Below are 21,429 nucleotides of genomic sequence, written 5' to 3' on the forward strand. Positions count from 1 at the left end.
AGCCAAGCTTCCATCTCCAGATTATTGAAAATATTGATGTAACTTTAAATTTCTAAATGTCCTTCACTATTTTAAAATATTCGCACATTTTATGGTTTTGAGGATATATAGATTACTGTGAAGAAAAGAAACTAACCTAACATATTTGTAATGACGTGATATTACAGTAACCTCTATGAAGAGCGGTTTTACTGTGGAGTCAAAAGGCAAAGACTGTTAAATTATGGATGCAGATGTGCCCAGAGGTATGACCTCTGAACCCCTCACATCTAGGGACAGGTACGTGCATGTACATTCTCAGGTACATAAGGTGGTTATGCTCAGAGGAACAGAGTGTCTGTGTATCCTCCAGACACTATTTAATATTTTGGAATACAAGAGAACTACTGCCCTATAAGTTCATAAAGCTTTCAATACCAGGCATAATTGCTTAGGAATTAACATTCCACACAGAAGCTGTGTACAAACAGCAAAGGATCCTGTTTTCCATCCCCACCTCAAAGATTGCAAGGTATATGGTCAGTCCCTCTACATTTGCTCTGGTTGTCCTCATTACCAACACTGTAGAACCAGAACTAATTAAAGACAACTCAATTCCCATTCTTCTCCTGACTTGCTGGTATGCAGGCCTGAGGACAGGAACAGAAGACATCACATTTGACTTACTGAGCACATTTAAACTACCAGCTGTAAATAAAAAGAATACATCCTATGTCTGTTCTGTCTCTTCCTTTTTCTCCCCACTGATAGCAACACCAATTCAAGGATTTGGTTCTAATCTCTGCAATTAAAGAGCAGATGATAAAGAGCTAAAATCAGACTTGCTGATACCTGTTCTCCAGAGACACTTCAAAAGATGCACTTACAGGAGAGCTGTTTTACGACAGAGACTAGATAGCTTTAGCATTAGGTGTTGGATGACAGAACAACCTGTCAAAATTAGAAATAACACGTGTCTCAGCATAGCCTTCTTCACAGCAAATAGAAAACCCCTCCTCTTACAGGCAGTGCAGTGGCAGAAGCTACCACCAACGAAGAGGAGAGGAAGGGGAAAACACCTGTCTTTGTGCTTGGAAACACCCTCCTATTTCCAAATGACAATTTTCTCCTTTTATTTGTATTTCTCTCTGGCCTCCCAGCACAGCTATCCACAGCTGCATTTGTAAAGGCTCAGAAGAAAAAAAGACCTACTTACTAAAGCTCAGTGGGTTTGAGCTATTTTAAACTTTATGCATGTTGATTTACGTTAATTAAATGCCCTCAGAAATGTTGGCAATTATATAAAGCGGGGATCCTGAAATTAATCTCTCTCTAACAATAGAAACTAAAAATTATAGACAGAGTGTGAAAGCACAGGGAAAGGAGGAAATTTTCAAGGCAGCCTTTCACAGTTTATTTAGATTCTTGAGAGGACCAAGAAGCAAATAGGACATTTCTGCATTCAGTAAATAAATCCTTCGTATTATCATTCCAATTCTCACTTTTCTCCTTTTTCCTTTTTGTGGTTTTCAGTCCTTGGCTTTGACCTGTATTGCTAACTCGCCAACTATTCCAAATAAAGTTCCACAATTTCTCCCAACCTATTCCAACTTAAAAGTGTCAGACCACAACCATGTTCAAAATAGTATTTGGTGTTAATGCACAGGGATACAACAGGGCTTCTAAGTACCCAATTATTCTGTAAAGATGCAGAAACCCCAAGAAAATTCCCTTGCACTGGGTGTTAACTACTCTTACACACACTTTTGGTTATTCTTCTTACTAAAGCAGTGGTTTCTAACTCTCAGTGTACACAACATGCTCTTCCCTCTTTCACCTATCAATCTAACTCACACCCAATTATCACAATAATGGGTTACTTTCTAAACATTCAGAAATGTGTTAAGGGGTCCTCAAAACAAGTACAATGACTTGTTGCTCAGAGAAAAAAACAAGCATACTTGAATTAGAAAGCATGCCACTCCTTAGCTTCTCTAGATTGTCGTAGATGAATAGCTTATTGTGAGGGCTAAATCTTTTTAACTGGAAGATGAATGATCTTTCTGCTATAGCTGTGCACAGTGTTGGTGACATCCAGTCACCTGTTCTGTTTACTGCAGCTGTGGATTCTGCCAGCATCTCTGGGGGACGAAGCTTAGCCTCTGTTTCCTGTTGAAAACGACAGTCTGTTTACTTTTAATACATTCTCAAGAATCTGTGATGTTCTGATTATATCTGTTAATGACGTACTGATGTATATTTTCAAGGCTGAATATTAGTAAGAGTCAAATTATGACTGTATCAAAGAACAGACCTATTTCAGATTTTTATTAAAGCTTGCAAAAATATGCTTACTTATGTTCCCAGTTTTCTTTTAGTTTCAAAGGAAGAGCTAGAAGTTCTCCTTCAAATCAAAGTGAAAATAGAGCGTTAAAGAGTACCTTATATCTTAAACAGATTTTGTCAGAAATGTAAAAGCTATTGCAGACAATGAGGGCATAAGGAATGTCAAGTTTCCCCTTTCTTTAGATGTGTGAACTTCCCTAAGAGGACAGTATTTCTCATACTTATGAAAGATGCCATCGACACCAGCCTTATTCTGTAATATCTTCTCTGGCCCCTCAGGAATTTTGCTGCACAACTCAACACATTTTAGAAGAAGCCTTCCGAGAGATGAGTGGAAAATACACCATGCTAAATCCTTGTGCATCACCCAACTTTGACTTCAGTTGTGCCTGTTGGAAGCTGCACAACAGCATGCATACAAGTGCACATATGTTCGTCAGCATGGACACACACAACACTATCCCCAGCTGGTTCAGTGGGATTTCAGGAAAAAAAAAAAAAAAAAAAAAAAAAAAAAACAAACAGCCTTGCACTGTTTAGGCACTGGGTTTAGGCATTTAAGGCACAGAACACTGTCCAGGGGCTCCCTCGTCCATTAACCCACTTACAGAGAAAGAGTGCTTGTTCTTCTCTGTGCATGCAAGTGACAGCGTGAGAGCACAAGCTAGATGAAAGTGCTATTTTAGCAATATGGGCTAAGTGGTTATACGATTGTACGGCCATATTCAGTCACTACACCTTCCTTCAAGTTTCCTCTATCTTGGCTTTTCTTCTTTTGCTGATGCTCCCTACCTAAAGGATCTATGCAGTCACTTTCACTGTAAACATTAAACTCCAAGCCTGTTCTTTAAAGCATCCATTGCTCTCACAATGCAATAAGTCAGTAACAGGTATTTTCACGTGCCTAAGAGATATTTTCACCTTACAATGCCTTGAATGCTATCTACTCTATCACCTTTTAACCTTTCAAATTGGGCAGAACAAACGATGGAAAGAACTCCAACTGTAACTAATGTTACTGTACCACAGGATTGCTGCTACAGCTCAAAACAATGCTGTGAAATAGTCCTGGGTTATTCCTGCTTTCTGCCATAAACCCAACATTTCTTTAGCAGAATTATTTGTTTCTAGACAACCTGTGAGCTTTATTTGTATAACCACTTCTGATTTATGGAAGCAAAGAGTCGTTGTTGCTCTTTTAGACAAATGTTAATTCAATACCAGTAATCATTATCTGTTTAGGAGGAAAGAAGCTAGATTTTAATCATTACTTAATACAGCTACTAACTAAGTTGCTTTTTCCACGGTATCAAACAGCACCAATATAAGCTGTGAAAAACAGAGATGTGCAAAGAATTAAAATGTATATTTAAATAGCTTAGAAGGTAAATGATTAAGCACTTAGTGGAGGATACATGTAATTAAGCAGGGCTAAAAAATTTAGAATATAATTTCACATCTTGTTTAGAATCCTGCTTATTTTCCAGCACAATGAGATGCAAAGAGAAATAACCTCACAGGCAGACAAGAAAAGCTGTCTGGTTATCTCACAATGGACAGCAAGTTGTAAGGTCAAAGAGAAAATGGCAGTTCATATGCTAAAAGGTCAATCTATCCTAAACATTGTAAAATGCTCAGAAGAACCAATCTACTCCATTTGTTGGCATGGAAAAGACAATGTGCAATATTACAAGCAGTTATGGAAAATCACAAAGTACTTGTACTACAACATAGTGACACTGTTGAAATTTACTGTGAGACTATATTAGTTTCACATACATTGGTATGTATGCCCCTACTCCTGAAGGCCATATTGCAATATTATGGTTCTGACCATATAGAAAAGAGAAAAAGAACGGAGAAAACAGAGGGAAAAGGGAATAAAAAAGTAAGTATTTCATTCCTTTTCCATCTCTAAAAGGTAGGAAGTTGAGGAGAAACGGAAAGCACAATTTAAACTCACCTGCTATAAACATGAGCAAGAGAATAGAGCATTTTTAAATTCAGTGTTTGATTTTAGCATACTGAAAACAGCCTCTCTTGCTTTTACGGTATAAACTAAATGCTATCAAAATTGCAATTACTCCTTATTTTGACCACTGTAACGCAGAGAAGAATTTAAATTCCCACCCTAAAAGAAAAGTTGCAAGGCAAGAATATGGTCTCAAATTAGTTCTACAAGTTCTACAAGAAAACAAACCAAAACAAAAAATTCAATAAAAAGCCTGAAAGTTTTCTTAAACAATGATTTGTGCCACCACAGACATTTTGGTAAAGAGACACATTTGAATTATTTTATATGGACACAGATATAGAAATGACATATAAACTATTTCCATAACAAGTAAGTCACGTACTTTAACTTCTTCTATTTCCAGAAATCAAGATCTCAGCATTTTCAGTCAAGCAGACTTCATAGTCTTCATACTTACCTACACTTAACTAAAAATATTTCTTTAGAACAATTCATTTTCTCTATTAACTGTAATTTGTATTTTATTTAGAATCTGTAAATATTTTTTTCAAATGATGAGACAGAACTGGGTCAGTTACACACACAGCAGGAGGAGCTGTTAAGTTGATGGGGTTTTTGTTTTGTTTCAAAGGAAGGTTCAACACTTTGATATTGAGACAGGCTCAAATAGCTGTTCTGCAAACTTTGTAAAACAGATCAACCAAAATACTTCAGACTCAAGCTTAGAAATTCTTCTACCACTTGCATTATAATCTGCAAAAAGAGTTGTCAATTGAAAACTGTGCAATGATTTTGAGAGGTGAGCAAATAGCTTCCAAGATTAGACCACTTAACTCATTTTCACATGTGATCTAAAACAGGATATGAGTCCACGTCTCTGGAGATGAAAGACTAGAACTCCAAGCTGCACTAGTCTCATATCTGGAATGAATGCTTTAAAGCTGTTTCCACAGTTATAACACATTTCCAAAAAAACAAATGATGCCACTGCCTTTTCTTTTTCTTCCTAAAACTACCAATGCTGAAGTTCTAGTGTACATCAAATTCTCAAAGAATGGAACAGATTCCAGAGAGCTGCACAAAGCTAACTGTTTTGATACGAGTTTGCGTGTCTAGCCCCTCAGGAAAAAAAAAAGTAAAAAAAAAGTCTGTGAATCTGGTAAACTTGAATTACAATATTTTTGCTAATGAAAAATTACCATAACTACTATTTCAGCTATTGCTCCAACCACGTTAAAAAGGGATAGCTAAGTCAATCTGTACCAAAAAAAAAAAAAAAGGGGGGGGGGGGGGGGAAGAGACAGGGGAGAAGAAATAAGGAATTTGTTTTGTTTTCTTCATGATAGTTCTTTCAACTGGATGGATATTTTTCATTTTTATGCTTGCTGCATTAAAAGACCAAAAAACTCGAGGCAACACAAAAACTAATACCAAAGCAGACAAGCCAGAAGTGAAACAGTGTTTTTAAAATCATTCGTGTTCTTTCAACTTGGTAGGACTATCTACCTCAAATGTATAAAAAACATATAGGAACCTAGCAGGCTAACCTTTCCAAAATTTCATACAGACATAAACCTCTTAAATGCAGAACACACTCTGAAACCATGTAAGGCCATTTGCTCTTCTGGGTATATGAACGCTCAAGGTAAAGTCTCAAATAGATTTACATGTGAGAAAACTAGTTAAATAAACATAAAGTTTCTGTGGACTGCATACATGCACTACCGAAAAATAGAAGTGTACTTTTCTAACAAGTTAACCTATCACTGTGTTCCTTCTGACTCAGCTGTAATCCTGCCATGCCTGCAAATGACTTTGACTGAGTGTTAAAACCTTTGTTAAGTAAAGTCTGCTGAAGCAGTCAACTGATCACTTGCCAACTGTCTATATTTAGGCCTCCAAGTGTTTTAAAGTTTACCATTTGTTGCTGCTTCTCTGAAAAGTCAAATATACTCCAAACAGAGTAATCCTGCTTCTCACAAAAAAAAAAAAAAAAAAAAAAAAAAAAAAAAATTCTCTTCCCGCTAACCCTATGACTGCTGAACAGCATACAAGGTTCACCATGCAGAATCTCCCTTCTCTGCCACCACTAGAGGCAGCTAGACTGTCTCCACTTATTTCTGTGAGTCTTGGTAGAATCTGAAGAAACATTTCAGATGTTTCTTCTTCCTTGAAAGAACTCGACTTTGCTCATGACTTTTTCAGTTGCTATTAAACAAAAAAAAAAAAAGTATTTATTAACTACAATAATTCATATGTTCTGTATCACAATGTAATCATTGTACAATAAGATTAACCATTAGGGAAAAGGTCACTCCAGTGTGATGGTCTGTCACTCAGTCAAAGGCTGGTTCAACAGCTAACTTGGCTAGTCTGTGTCAGGTGCTGTACACATAGCCACTTCCACACAGAAGACTAAAAACAGAATCAGAACTGTGTCAATTATGAAAAGGGATAAATATAATTATTGCTACCAAAATCTAGCAGAATTTCCAAAGAGTACAAAACAGGTAAGTCATATCAAACAATTATACTGCAAAATTACACTGTACTCTAGACAGTAGTTGACGTAAGGAAGCCTAAGACTGATAAATTGAGGCCTGAGGGGATTTTACAAAAGCAGGTTATGACTGCGCAAAATGGAACTGGGCCAGCACATTAGATCTATTAGGTCTATTACACCGTGTTCCCGTATTGTCAAATGACACCACAAACAAGGAAGGAGAACCATCTGACATCATCAAGATGTCACTCGTCTCTGATTTGTTCCTAACCTTCTCACTGCCAGTCCACCGTCCTTACCATGCTGCAATCTATTAGCATCTCATTAGAGCAAGTGATATCATTCCGGTTGTTAAGGACCTGCTGGCACCAGGCCATCTTCTTTGGAGAAAAAGAACAAAACCAGAACGTTACCAAGTCGCTGAAGCACTGAATCTGACCACCCCCAGAACTGCAGGATGACAAGCAGGGTTTTGGTTCTGACCAGGGCCTGACCCTTTCAAAATCCCACACTTTCTCCACACCAGAACGTCACCATAAACTCAAACTTGGCATGGTTCAAGCAGAGCTTTCACCCCCTTCCCCTTTTCTCCACCACTCTCTCACACGGACGTACATAAACATATAGGGAGTCACAAAACTGTGGTGCCCATCACCCAGGCCCACCATCTTGGTGCCACGATCAGTTTAGACATACACATACCCCGGCTCCCATCCTGCCTATTGCCACGCCCTGCAGGTTTTCTTTCTGATCTACCTCTCCTGTCTCCCCTCAGAGCTGACACTCGGGCTGTCGTTACCTGGTTGTTTAATCACAGAAGTGCTCTTTGGCTCCAGCAAAGGCACTCTGGCTGCTCCCAGAACTCTGCTGTGAAACATCTTTCCCCAGAGCCACCATATTGGCTCTAGCCATGCATGCCTCTACCGCCAGCTCTCCTTGGTCTGCCACTTTGAGTAGACTCTCTAACCTACATTTTCTAACCTTTACAAACCTTCCTCTGCTTCACCTACCATCTCCTATTCAACAATGAAATGTTAATTTTTATCTCCAGTTGGTCAATAGCAAAGAGGAATCAGACCTTCTTGTTTCCTCCCACGCTGTCCCCATGCTTAAAGACACATTTCCCTACCATCTTCCTTTTTCAAACTCTCACTCAAAGATACTCTTGGACAAAACACGAACAAATAGGTTAGGATATGTGAACATTGTCACACTTACCTATTACTAACCTGCTACTGCCCTGGATTTCTCTGCTTCCTCCTTCAGGCTTTCCAACTTACTTTAGGGACTCTTTAAAAGAGAGATTGAATGTTTACAATGTATTTGCTTAGCTTCTAGCAAAATTGGATCCTGGTTAATACCGCAGCAACACAAATATGCGTAGCACAATACCTTAGTAAATTGACTTTTAGAGCACTGAGATGACTTTGGGATTTAGCTCTGTGCAGAACAGTGAGCATAGTATGTCAGCTATACAAATGATTCAACACCCAGAAAGTTATTCAGGATAGAATTTTGCCTCATCTTGATTGTTCTGATGTACTTCAGCACTTTCGATGAAAATTCACTAAGATGTGCTTTATTCCTCCACTTCCAGTGTCTCTGTGTGTGTGTTTGTAACAAATGAGAGGATATTACCACACCAGAGAAGGATAAAAGCTGAGAAAAATAGGCTATTGTTTAAAAAATATATATTATTTCTGTCCTCCAAATGCAAAAAAAAAAATCCATGAGGAAAAGCATTTTCACCTCAAATTTCTGCTGTGTATTTGTAGTCTGCGTGACTTTACTGGAACTGTAAAAAGCTATTAAATCATCCAGTATATTTTCCTTACAACTGTAGGCTGTTTTTTAAAGTAGTTTTCATCCAAATCAAGGTTTATTTTGGTTTGCCTTTAAGAAGCGGCTTCCTCTTCTTTCTTTGGAAGACTGCTCTCGTAGCTAGAATACCTCATTTTCAGGAAATATTTTCTTGTTATTAAGCTTCTATCAGGCTTTTTGCAATTTTTTATTTATTTATCATCATTCATACTCTTAATTCTATACATACTCTAAGTGTCCTGCTAAATGGAGTCAAATCCTCTGTGTGCTGCTGGACTAATGCAAAGAAGATACATGAGAGGGTTAGACTTGATTCCTTCAGTTAATACGTGAAAGCCTTTTTTTTTTTCAACCTCTTTGTTTAGATAGATTTAACAATTTCTATGAAAATAACTTCCAATTCACTTCTATGATGTTATTCCCTTCCCATAAAGCCACCACTTCATTCCAGTAAAAATCAATATATTTTTTTTCAAAGTAAGCATTAGCTATCACTGATAACAAAACTCCAGATTGGCAGATAAAAGGCAATATGAATAAACATGTAAGTGACTCAGCTTGTTTTCAAACTGTGGTCACATAAATCTGTTCAAGTCATGCCATCATCAGTAACTGTTCTTTTAACTTCTTTGACTTAGAAACACAGAATTCATTTTTCACAGCCATCAAAGCAGTACCGTAGAAGACTTTTAGTAAATTCTGACGGGCATCTCCCCGGTCATGGGTCTAGCCCTCACTTTGGAAAATGTCCAGTCACAGTCATTTTTTTTCTGGGCAGGTATTTCTGGGGGCATAATACTCTGTTTGCACCATGTATTATTCTGCCAGCTATAACATTGGTTTGGCATTATAGCTTCTTTTCTTACAGCAGCAAGGGATTAAAAGAACTTGAAGTTTGTTTGGCTCTTTTTTTTACCCAAGTACTGCTAAGTGCTGAAGATGACACAGCATTTGGAAAGATTATTTCCCCAGCTAATCTACTATTCTCTGCAGAGGGAGGGCCATCTTTCAATTGCTAGTTTGAAGCAGTTTGCTGCAGTATGTGGGTATATCAGTATCATCTGCACATTAAGCCCTTTCCAGGGCTCATTCTGTCCTCTTTGACTTCCCTGAAGCCACGATATGAAGCATTAGGCTCTCCAATGAGCACAGACCTAAGGCCAGGGAATAAGCACTGGCTGCCTGCCATTGTTTTAGCATCTTCCAAGGGGAATTCTGGTTTTGTTGTTGTTACTGTTTATATGTTTTGTTTTTTAATTCTTACAGTTTCTTTCTTGACAGACTCCTTTGATTTACCTTCTCACGGTCGTTCAGCTTCACTGCAAACTGTGTGAGGAATGTGGAAATACTTATAAACAATCAAACTTTGCTAATTCATGCAGCACACAGTATTTCACATCAGATAACGACTATTGAAATAATTTCTGAATTTTTACTTCTCTATTTAATTTCCTTTAACATTCTGATAAACATTCTGATAATTATTGTGAAATTACATCATTGAAACCTTAGGCTTTTGATCTATTTTTGTAACTGAATTATACAAAATGATGTATTGATCAACCAGCCACTCCTCTCCCACTTGAGAGATTAGTTGTGCCTGAAACAGTCTAACCCAGAGAGAGACAGACTGATCTTCCGTCAAACATATCAACAACATAATATCCTGGGAAAGAGACAACAAGATTTTGTGAAGCATGACATTTTTCTAAAAAATCTTTTAAAGTTCTTTGAATAAGTCAACAGGCATGAAATAAGAACAGGGTAGTCAATGCATTGTACTTAGCTCTACGGAAATGCTATTGACAAGCTTCCTAGAGGCTAGTAAAGAAACTAAATCCCCAAAGAAACTGGGGGGGGTGGGGGGTTAGATTCTCCCATGGGTTAATAAAGAACTAAAAGTCATGGAAAAAAAGGACAGGAACAGGAAAGGTCAATTCTCTATAATAAAGGAAAATGTCTGTGAAGGACTCTCTACAAAGATGTGTGATGGGATATGTGCCACTCTTCGTATCCATAAATAATAAATAATATAATTCCAGTAGGTCAGGCAGGCAAATAATGAGGTGACAAAAGCTGCAGACAATACCAGATTATTCAGGAAAGTCAAATCTAAAGCTGCTTACAAGAGCTGCAAAAAACACTCATGACACTGAGGGACTAGGCAATAAGATAGTAAATGAAAATGACATCTGAAAAGCGCAGATTATAAAGAATGTAAGGAAACAAAGCCACCTCTGTGTTTTAACTTATTTAGGTACACAGTCAGATGGGCTTTAAGTTAGGTATTACTAAGCAGAAAAGGCATAACGCATCCATTGTGGATAATACTCTGAAAGAATCAGAAAATTGCTTTCTGACAATAAAATAAATAAGTAGACTATCAAGAACTCTTAAGAAAAGGGAAAAAACCTTGAAACATTGTTACGCTACTGTATACATGTATATACTACTGTGCCTTACATACTGCAGGTAATTCTGGGCTCCACAACTTTCAAAGGGTTAATAAAACTACAAAATCTTGAGAGAGAGGCCACAAGGATGATCAGAGCGATAGATCAGTGCTCACATAAGAAGAGACAATAGAAAACATTAGCTTGGAAATGTTTTGGGAGAAGAAAAGAGAGGTATGGTAATACTTAACTAAATGTCACAGAGAAAGTGAACAAAAAATACTTGTACTTATTCAAGGCATAAGAACCACAGAACACCCATTAAAACTGTCAGGCAGATGGTGTGTAACAAACAAAAGGGGGTTTTCCTTATCACACAGAGCACGTGATAAAAAGGTAAAACTCACTGTCTCGGATTTTGTGAGAAGCCAAAGCATAAATGCACTTTAAAAACAAACAAATAGCAAACCTAGACAACTGGCTGTAGCTGTAGCTAACGTATTATTTCAGACACAAATTTTGAGCTAAGCTTTCAAAGCCTAAACAGCAGATATAAGTATATTCTACTGCTCATAATCTTCTGTTAGCCAAGACAAAACAGTGGTTGAGAAGGACCTGTGGTCTCTTAGCATCTCTTGTTCTCACATTTCTACCATACTTGGGAAAGACTGCAAGAAACTTGCAGGACTGAACCATAAATACCTGGAAACATCAATGCAGCAACTATTTATATTCTGCCACGTTCTGCACTCCAACCTTTTCTCTCCTTGACTTCACATAGACTATACATAGCAAGTTTAAAAATCTATATTGAAAATTACTGAAAACATTCTGTGATTACATGGAAAGTCATAAAAGCAAAATTAATTGCTTTTAGAGAAGGAAAAGCCTAATGGAGACTTCACTTTATAATATATAGAGAATTTTCCTCTCTGTTAAGAGGAAGAGTCTTAGAAAACAACAACAACAACAAATGTTTAAGTCCTTTCTGTTGTATATTCCTAGGCTGGAATTTGCTCCATGTAGAAAAACAGCCTTGATTAATGTTGTAGCTGGAGCCAGAGCCAAATGAATGATGAAGCACTTGCAGTAATAGGTTCCCCTGCATAGTCTGGAGCATTTGTTCTTCTGGCATAGTCTGTAGCTATTGTTTATGAGTAAAGAAAATTTTCCTGTACTCATGCTGAGTAGTACTCATGTAGTCAGAACACTACAATCAGTTTAACCCAGTAAGACTAACCATGATGTGAAATACTAATGTTGTAAGACTGGCATCATCCAGGTTCTGAGATACAACTGCAGGGCTTTAGTGTCTTCCACAGGTAGGGCTGCAGTAGCAGGGTGACACACAGCAGCTCATCAGTTCTAAGCCATCCACCCATTTACCCACGCAGCGCTACCTTACATTGGTAGCAAATTAGGCATAGCCCTTTCTATGCCCCAGCCTACTGCTAGCTTCTATCAGCAGAGAAAGATTTCCCACAAAAGCCTTGACCAAGAAAGGGAGGAAAAAGTGTCATCAGCCTTCTCTGCAGCAGAATGCTACTCTGAATTGCATTCTTCATGCTCCTGTGGTACAAACTAAATCAGTGAGTTGAAGTCGACCTGTAAGATTTATAAATTTTTTCTGAACTGAACATTCTCATGTCCAGATCCCTCTTCTTCATTCCAGCCACACTTGGCACACACATACAAGAAGACAGCATGGTCAGAAAGACCCTCCCAGTGCCCCTCCTGTAGAGGAGACTGCTCCAAAACATGCATTCTTCTCCCACAGTTCAGGGGATACAAAGATGTTTACATTTCTTTTGAAAGCCCCACATTGCAGGAATTGCTGCTATTTAATTGTTGTTCTCTGCATCCCATCTGAAATAAATAATATTTTTTACTGTCCAGGGACTTCTTCAGATTATAGTTTTCTAGACAACTCCTTTCTGATTATTAACAGCTATTTAGAAAGATTAATGCAGTACATACTTTTAGTTGTTCTTAGTGCTTGCTGTTTACCTATGGTGCAGAGAGGACTGCTATCATAAGAAAAACAATTTCTATTAATAATATTAAGTGAGGCCACCTTCAATATACTCAAGCAGAAAACTTGTCAAAACCAAAACTTCAGTTCAAAGGTTGCAATATACAAAATACCAATGGGAAAATGTATTAAGTATTTATAACTGCATTATGCAGTATCTCTTAACAGGGCTACTGAAGTTTATGCTGCTTAGATAAAAATGTAAGGGAAATGCTTTCTTTGCAAGTTCCTAAAAAGACATAGTAAAACAATTTAGCTGGTGTACAATCAACATATGATCAAGGATAAACAGTTCAGGTTAATCCTTTACATATGCCAACATAGTTAAATATTAATGGATCCACCAAGGGATTTTATCTTCTACTTTACCATTTCTCTAAAAATTGCCTTCATTCTCTAATACTTCTAATATAGGTATGATAAGCAAAGATGGTATAATAAACTTTCTTTTACATATTACATACAGAGCATGATGGCTATAGGAGAATGGGATCTTTGTTTTATAATTGCTCAGTCTCCAAAGATTCATAACAGAGCTATAAAACAGGGAAGGCCCTGATATTCTAATTATCTACAATGAAGTTTAGTTATGTACATTTTGTTATGTACAAGCGATTCTCCGGAGGATGGGGGACCCACCTCTGCAAGCACAGGAGTCCCAGGCCCCAAGAAGTACAAGGTAAGACTGACAGCAAGGGGGGGTTTCTTACTAGCCTATAATTTGTCCTGTAATTGTACCTACTTACTAGAAATGTGATGGCTGGCAGAAGTAAAGGCAGCCCATGAAAGGTAACAACCATGAAACTGAGTTTTGCATGGGTACCAGTCCTCACAGTTAGAAACAAGCTGGCATGAGACCACAACAGACTTTAAAACATCCCACTTTTGCACTGTATATAGAGGGGAGAATAGCTCCCACTACTTGGGGCCAGACTATCGGGCACTGCAAACGGTATGAACGTGCTGCAGCTTCACACAGCCCCACCAAGAGTCATCCGACAACAGGACACATAAACCTGCACGCCTGCTAGCACGATACTAAGTACCTACAGCTGCTGAAACTCAATTATGGAGTCGGTCTTTAACCACCCTGGCGGATTCCTATTAAGTCTTGCTATCCAAACTCGTCCCATACGTTCAGGCCACAGAAATGTCAGTTTTGCAGCGCCTTCTGGCATAATGCTTCCCCCGTGCAACCACGCAACTTGATGCATCCCGAAGTCCCTGTAAACAAGCACGCAATCCCAGCGTGGCACCCCGGCATTATTCAGCAATAATCACAGTGCCGGCAGCGATCAGGACATCCCCATCCCCAACACGCGCCCCACATGGCGCTGAGGTCGCGAGCCCCCTGCCCAACCTGCCACCCACCCACCCGGACCGGGAGGCCAGGGGGCTCCCATTGCCGCGACTCACCAGCTGGCAGCGGGCGCGCTGCAGGAACTCCTCCATGGTGCGGGCGGGCAGAGCCCCGCAGCCCCGCACCACACCGCTCCGCACCGCACCGCGCCCCGCAGCGCCGCGCCGCGCCGCGATGCGCTCCCGCCGGCCCCACGCCCGCGGCCACGCCCACCCCGCCACGCCCACCGAGGCCACGCCCCCACTGCCTCGCCCGCCGCGGGTGGTGACGTCAGGCCGCGCGGCAATTTGGGCCGGGGGGGTGCCGTCTCCGAGCACCGGGTAGACCTGGCGGCCGGACACGCTGCCCTCGGCGTCGGAGCCCGGCTCCTGGCCAAGCCGAGCCGAGCCGAGCCGAGCCGAGCCGAGCTGAGCTGCAAAGGACCGGGGGAGACCTCATCTTTCTCCACATGCACCTCCAAGGAGGCTGCAGCGGGTGGGGGCTAGCCTCCTCCCAAGCAACAAGTGGGAAACAGCCTCAAGTTGCACCAGGGGAGGTCTAGGTTGGGTATTAGGAACAATTTCTTCACTGAAAGGGCTGTGAGGCATCGGAACAGGCTGCCCAGGGAAGTGGTTGAGTCACCATCCCTGGAGGTCTTCAAAACACGTGTAGATGTGGTGTTTAGGGACATGGTTTAGTGGTGGACTTGGCAGTGCTGGGTTAAAGGCTGGACCAGATGATCTTAGAGGTCGTTTCCAACCTAAGTGATTCCGTGATTCACAGCTTCCTCCAAAGGTCTCGTACCACTAGTATTCAATGGTGTGTCTGCTTTATAAACCACAAATGACTAACCCAAAACAGTGCTGATTTATTATTCCTATCAAGTTGTGCCTCACTGTGGAGTTAGCAATGGCTAATTATTAATAAATTCAGTAGAACAAGACTTGGGATTTTTTTCTCTCATGTATTACATTCCACCTCATTGCAAATATTACTGCAAAAGCTAAAAGCTCTTGCTTCCTTATTAACAAACTCTTTCTTATGAGTGTAATTCACTTCCATTTGATTTGTTAATTCTCTCATGATATCTTGCAGATCCTATTACCGAGTTGCCTGTCATGATCAATCCACTCTGCCTAGTCATATGCTCCTGTTCCAAAGTGTTCTGGAGAATACGAAAAATCCCTAATCTGTATCATCGTCATTTAAAACAGAATGGTAAATCTTCATTAAAATATTTGAGTGGACTGACGCTCTGTGTAAATGACATGAAACATAATATTGTAAATGACAGTTTTCTACAGGGAAAAAAATAATCTGATGTATTTACTGGAACATTTCTTTTTCTGAGACACATTACTTAGTGACTCTGAATTTGGATTTTCTCATTACTCTATAGAAGAGTAGGTCTCCTGACAGATTACTAGTCTTGCAATACTTGTAGCGTAAAATTGAAAATGAAATTGAAAATTGGGAAAAAAATAAAATAAAAAAATTGAGATTGCAATGCAGGAATTGCAGTGTACTTTGAGATGCAGAGTTGGTGTTGACTAAATATGTTTTGCCAAGTAAAAAATCGATATGATCCTGTGAAAATGGAATCAAGTATTCCCTTCAGGAAAGTCTGCAAAATAAGTTAAAAAATATATATATATCCAACTTACTACAGCAGGAAACTGAAGTTTGGGAAAATAATCCTTAGTCATTTTTGCTGCATACATATTTAAAACAAATATGATTACAGAAGGCAAACTTTGGACATCAAGTAACTGGAGAATAAGAAACTGAATTTGCTAAACAGGTAGCAAACTTGTATTTTTATGCATCATATCAACAAGCGTACTTACTCCCATATACTGTAAACAAACTGTTTTGACTAATTATTTCTTTACACATCCAGTGAGTGTGTCTCTATATGTGGTTATGGGCATAGTCAGCAAATCTATACTTATTCTCTAATAGGGTGGTCTTTCACTAGATTTAGAAGAGCCCTGTGGATTCTTTGTGATCCGCATGCTGGCAACCCAAAGATGTCCCCAGTACACTTGTGTTGAAACAAAACAGAATGTGTCTGAGCTCTGTGTTTGCCAGTTAGTATCAGTAAAATGCTACATGGGTAAAACAAAATTTAAAAGAGAAAGGAAAATGAAAGTATCTGTAAAATCTGTGTTTTGCAACTGTATTTTAAATGACTTAACTACCTCAGTAATTATTATATGAATTTAGTGTTGTATAATTAATTATTCAAATCCTATTGTACAAAACCATGATCAGAAAACTAGTGTTTTTATCTGCTTCATAATTAGAAATTCCTCTGCCTGATTCTCCACTTTTCTACCCCAGTAGCAGCCACTAAATTACTTCTGCTTTACCAAAGCTTAAATTAGAGATGAATTGGGACCCAGATTATTTTATCCATTCACCTTTCTGGAATAGCTAAACAAGAATCAATTCAGTCTTTCAGAAGCTCTTCCTAAGGGGTGCTCTTCCCTTGATGTGTGTAACATAATTCCTTTTGAAATCAGTGGGAATTGTGTACATGTGCCAAAGTGAGAATTTACTCCATATCTCATTCAGAGATTTGAATTATTAGCAAACAGTCTTGTTGAACAATGCTGAGTTTTCATTTGTTCATTAGCACATTTACAATACCTCTTCACATGCTGAAGATAGTTAGACTGGGAACAATGAGTTCTGCTTTGTCCTTTTTTGTGCTTCTGAATATGTAAACACAAATAACATCATCTGAGAGAGATCACGGTCTGGAAGTGCATTTTTGCCATTCACATAGCAAAGGAAAAGTTCCATTTTTAATTTCAGCCATTATTAAAGCATGCAGGAACACATAATATCTTTGAAGTACCATTTTTCTGTGTCCTAAAAAAAAAACTGTAGCTCTAGTGATTACAAAGAAAGAGAGTGCCTTAGGCTATGGGGTCTTCTAAAAGTGTGATAATCTGCAACTTGTAATCAAGTAATTTGTATCACATAAAAAGTACCTTAGTAAAACCTTACACCCTCATAAGTACTACGCAATACCAAACCAGATGAATGTTTCACTTAGGCTTTTATGGTCTTCCATAGTTTCTATGGTTTATATCCATTTTATTTATTCTCCCGGCATACAACAGAGATGGATTTCACTCCATATGAGAGAGGAGCAAAAACAGAAATTACCCATGTCTCAGAAAAACTCAGATCTGAACTCTACAGCTCATCCTTACAATTTAGCAAGAATTTGGAAGAGCTGTCATGTCACAGCTATCCAGTGGTTTAGCTGCTGAATGGGGTGGGTGCCCTGGTGACAAAGGATACATAGAAGGTAGAGTTGCTAAACACCTTTTTGCTTCAATCTTGACTGGTAAGACAAGCCCTCAGGAATCTCAGACCCTGGAGACAACATAGAAAGTCCAGAGAAAAGAGGACTTTCCCTTGGTCAAGGAGGATCGTGTCAGAGATCATTTAAGGAAACTTGACATCCACAAGTCCGTGGCCCTGATGGAATGCACTGATGGGTACTGAGGGAGCTGAATGATGTTATTTCTAGACCACTCTCCATCATGTTTAAAAGGTTGTGGAGAACAGGTGAGAGATGCCTGAAGACTGGAAGAAAGCCAGCGTCATGCCAGTCTTCAAAAATGGCAAGAAGAAGGACCCAGGCAACTACAGGCCAGTCAGCCTCACCTCCATCCCTGGAAAGGTGATGGAGCAGCTCATCCTGGAATCATCTCCATGCATGTGAAGGATAAGAAAGTGATCAGGAGTAGTCAGCATGGATTCACCAAGGGGAAATCATGTTTGACCAATCTGATAGCCTCCTGCAATGGGATGACTAGCTGGGTAGATGAGGGGAGAACAGTGGATGTGGTCTACCTTGGCTTCGGCAAGGTTTTTGACACTGTATCCCATAACATCCTCATAGCTCAGGAAGTGAGGCCTATATGAGTGGACAGTGAGGTGGATTGACAATTGGCTGACTGGCAGAACTCAGAGGGTTTACTCAGTGGTTCTGAGTCTAGTTGGAGGCCTGAAGCTAGTAGTGTCCCCCAGGGGTCAGTACTGGGTCCAGTCTTGCTCAACTTACTCGTCAACAGCCTGGACAATGGAACGGAGTGCACCCCCAGCAAGTTTGCTGATGACACAAAGCTGGGAGGAGTGGCTGTTACCCCAGAGGGTCCTGCTGCCATTCAGAGGGAAGGCTGGAGGGATGGGCCAAGAGGAACCTCATGAAGGTCAACAAAGGCAAGTGCAGGGTCTTGCACCTAGGGAGGAATAACCCCAAGCACCAGGACAGGCTGGGGGCTGGCCTGCTGGAGAGCAGCTCAGCAGAGAGGGAACTGGGGGTCCTGGTGGAGAGCAGGCTGACCATGAGCCAGCAACGTGCCCTTGTGGCCAAGAAGGCCAGCAGTATCCTGGGCTGCATTCAGAAGTGTTGCCAGCAGGTCAAGGGAGGTGATCCTCCTCCACTGCTCAGACCTGGTGAGGCCACAGCTGGAGTATTGTGTCCAATTCTGGGCTCCCCAGTAGAAGAGGGACATGGAGCTACTGGAGCGAGTCCAGAGGAGGGCTATGAAGATGATGAGAGGAATGGAGTACCTCTCATATGAGGACAGGCTGAGAGAGCTGGGCCTGTTTAGCCTGGAAAAGAGAAGACTGAGGGGAGACCTCATCAATGTATATAAATATCTGAGGGAAGGGTACTGAGAGGATGAAGCCACTCTCTTTTCAGTTGTGCCCAGTGACAGGATGAGAGGCAAAGGGCACAAACTGAAGCAAAGGATGTTCCAGCTGAATGTGAGGGGGCACTTCTTTACTGTGAGGGTGACAGAGCACTGGCACAGGTTGCCTGGAGAAGTTGTGGAATCTCATTCTCTGGAGGTACTCAAAACCCACCTGGATGCTATCCTGTGTGACATGCTCTGGGTGATCCTGCTTGGCGGGGGGGTTGGACTAGGTGATCTTCAGAGGTCCCTTCCAAACTCATCCATTCTCTGATTCTGTGATAAGTACTATTTATGATAAACATTTGAATAGCATATTAACAATAATTTTCATGACAAATAAGGTTGTGGTTCCTATAAGAGTTGCTATATGATCACAGGACTAAACAGTTTCTGCCCCTCAGAATTAAAATGTTACGTGATCATTTTAAAAGAAGAGAAAAAAGTGCACTGTACACAACCATTAGCTATTGTAAGCATACAGTTAGAACAGGATATTATAAAATAACTTGCACGGAAAAAAATGAAGGAATTACTGAAGGAATAATTCTCCAGACAACGTTAAAAAAAAAAAAAAAAAAAAAAAAGACCAAAGCTGCTTGTAGAAGCAGCAGATTGTCAAGCATTGACAGTGGCACTCAAGCCTTATTATATTTAAAGTGTCCATATGATTCCATTTAAATCCTTGAAAGTGCTTTCTTTTTTTTCTTTTTCTTTTCTTTTCTTTTCTTTTCTTTTTTTTTTTTTTTAACCTATGGATTTTAGTATTAGAACATGTACTCAGTCACCAGCAATCCAGTCTTCTTCTGTATCAATCATCTTAACTTCCTAAGGGAACAATGCTTTCCTGTGTCACATATGCTTCACTGTTATACTTGTTTCAGCTACATTGATTAACCTGTAAAGAAACATGGAAAGAAACCACTGCAAATATCAAAAGACTCTTCTCTGCCAGACATGAAGAACGTGAGTCCTACAATGTGTAAAACTTCTAAACTGTGAGTGTCTCATTTTTCTTTAGAGAAGTTGGGCATGAAAATGGAGTGAATGAACTCAAGTGTCCCTGTTGGATTGTTGGTTTGCCCAGTGCAAACAAAGTACTAATCAGAAATTATGTTCTCCAAGGGATCACTGTTGTTTATTTGATTACTTCATTCCCAATCATAAATTTTAAGGTGAAAGCTTTATAGCAGTCCCTATTGCTGTTATGAAAGATATGCCATGGTAGAAATAAAAGTACTGTTGCTTCTCCTGAGGAGCAGAGAAAGAGAAAGGAGAAGCCATGCCTGACTGAGATGACCCCTAAAGATCTAATAGGAATATTTGCTGAGGTTTTCAAAGCCTGAGTACATTAATCTCCTCTTAGCTGTGAAGAGCACATAATTCTTGTGTTACAATAATTGTCTGTTCTGTTTCTCCATGGAAAACAGAGTAAGGTATTAGAGTGTATGTTTTTGAGCCAAGGCAGACTACTAAATCAAAGAAAAAAAAAAAAGAAAAAGAAAAAGCACCACTGAATCAATACCAAGCGTACTTGGAAGTATCCCAAAAAAGGTCTTATTGAATGGCTTGCATTGTGGGAAAGTACATGCTGACAGGCCCAGAAAATAGCACTGCAGGTTTAGTCCCCTCCCAACCTCCAGCTTGTACCAAAACACATGAAATAGTGTGAGAAGCCAGAAGCCAGTATCATCTCCCGTTAGCAGGTCCATGGAAACTGAGTTGCCAGGTTGTTCACCAAATTTCTATCCAAGTGAGTACTAAGACAGGTTATTATATAGTCAACCTGCTATGGGGCTGCCTCTTAGGCAACTTATATGATCCGTGTGAATAAAACCCTAACTGCTTACCTGATCAACCTATTTAGAGCCAAAATGTTTCGCTTGACTTGTACAGTCTGAATACAGACTACTTGTATTAAATTAATAATACAAGTTAAGGAAGTTAAAAGAAGTAATTCTGATAGATGTGCTCAGCTTTGCGGATTAAGGCAGTTATCAAAACCTCCTGTCTATCTACTCCTCACCTGGAAGTTCATAGAAGGAAATTTATTCCCCTTTACACTGTCGTTCATTGGTTCTCTTTAAACTGGGCAGTGAGTACATTTCCAATTCTGTAATCTCTGTGAACATAGGGCAAAAGGGCTTAAACCACTTGACTTAATACTCTTTGCTTCTCTGCACAGGGGTCAAAGTCCTTAGAGGGAGATCTCCTCAGCAGCATTTACTTAAAGTCAAGTTTCATGGCCTTTGACAATCAGATTCTATGCTGTAGTGAGCACAAGTTATTTCCAAGTTAACTATAAGAAAAACAGTGTAAA

General features: G+C 39.7%; 1 protein-coding gene across 7 annotated transcripts in view; it reads right to left on the reverse strand.

The window, feature by feature from the left end:
* Positions 1-14,610, reverse strand: part of PRUNE2 (prune homolog 2 with BCH domain) — a 138,697-nt gene extending 124,087 nt beyond the window's left edge. For 5 of the 7 annotated variants that reach the window (XM_040540949.1, XM_040540947.1, XM_040540944.1 and 2 more), the window contains exon 1: positions 14,466-14,596. In XM_040540949.1, the coding sequence (XP_040396883.1) occupies positions 14,466-14,501 (36 nt within the window). In that variant the 5' untranslated portion in view covers positions 14,502-14,596. Of the gene's footprint in view, positions 1-14,465 lie in introns of all 7 variants that reach the window. The other 2 variants (XM_040540948.1, XM_040540943.1) reach the window with 2 other exon arrangements.
* Positions 14,611-21,429: the final 6,819 nt, after the last annotated feature.

Source organism: Cygnus olor, chromosome Z, assembly GCF_009769625.2.
Source record: "Cygnus olor isolate bCygOlo1 chromosome Z, bCygOlo1.pri.v2, whole genome shotgun sequence".
Classification (NCBI taxonomy): Eukaryota; Metazoa; Chordata; class Aves; order Anseriformes; family Anatidae; genus Cygnus; species Cygnus olor.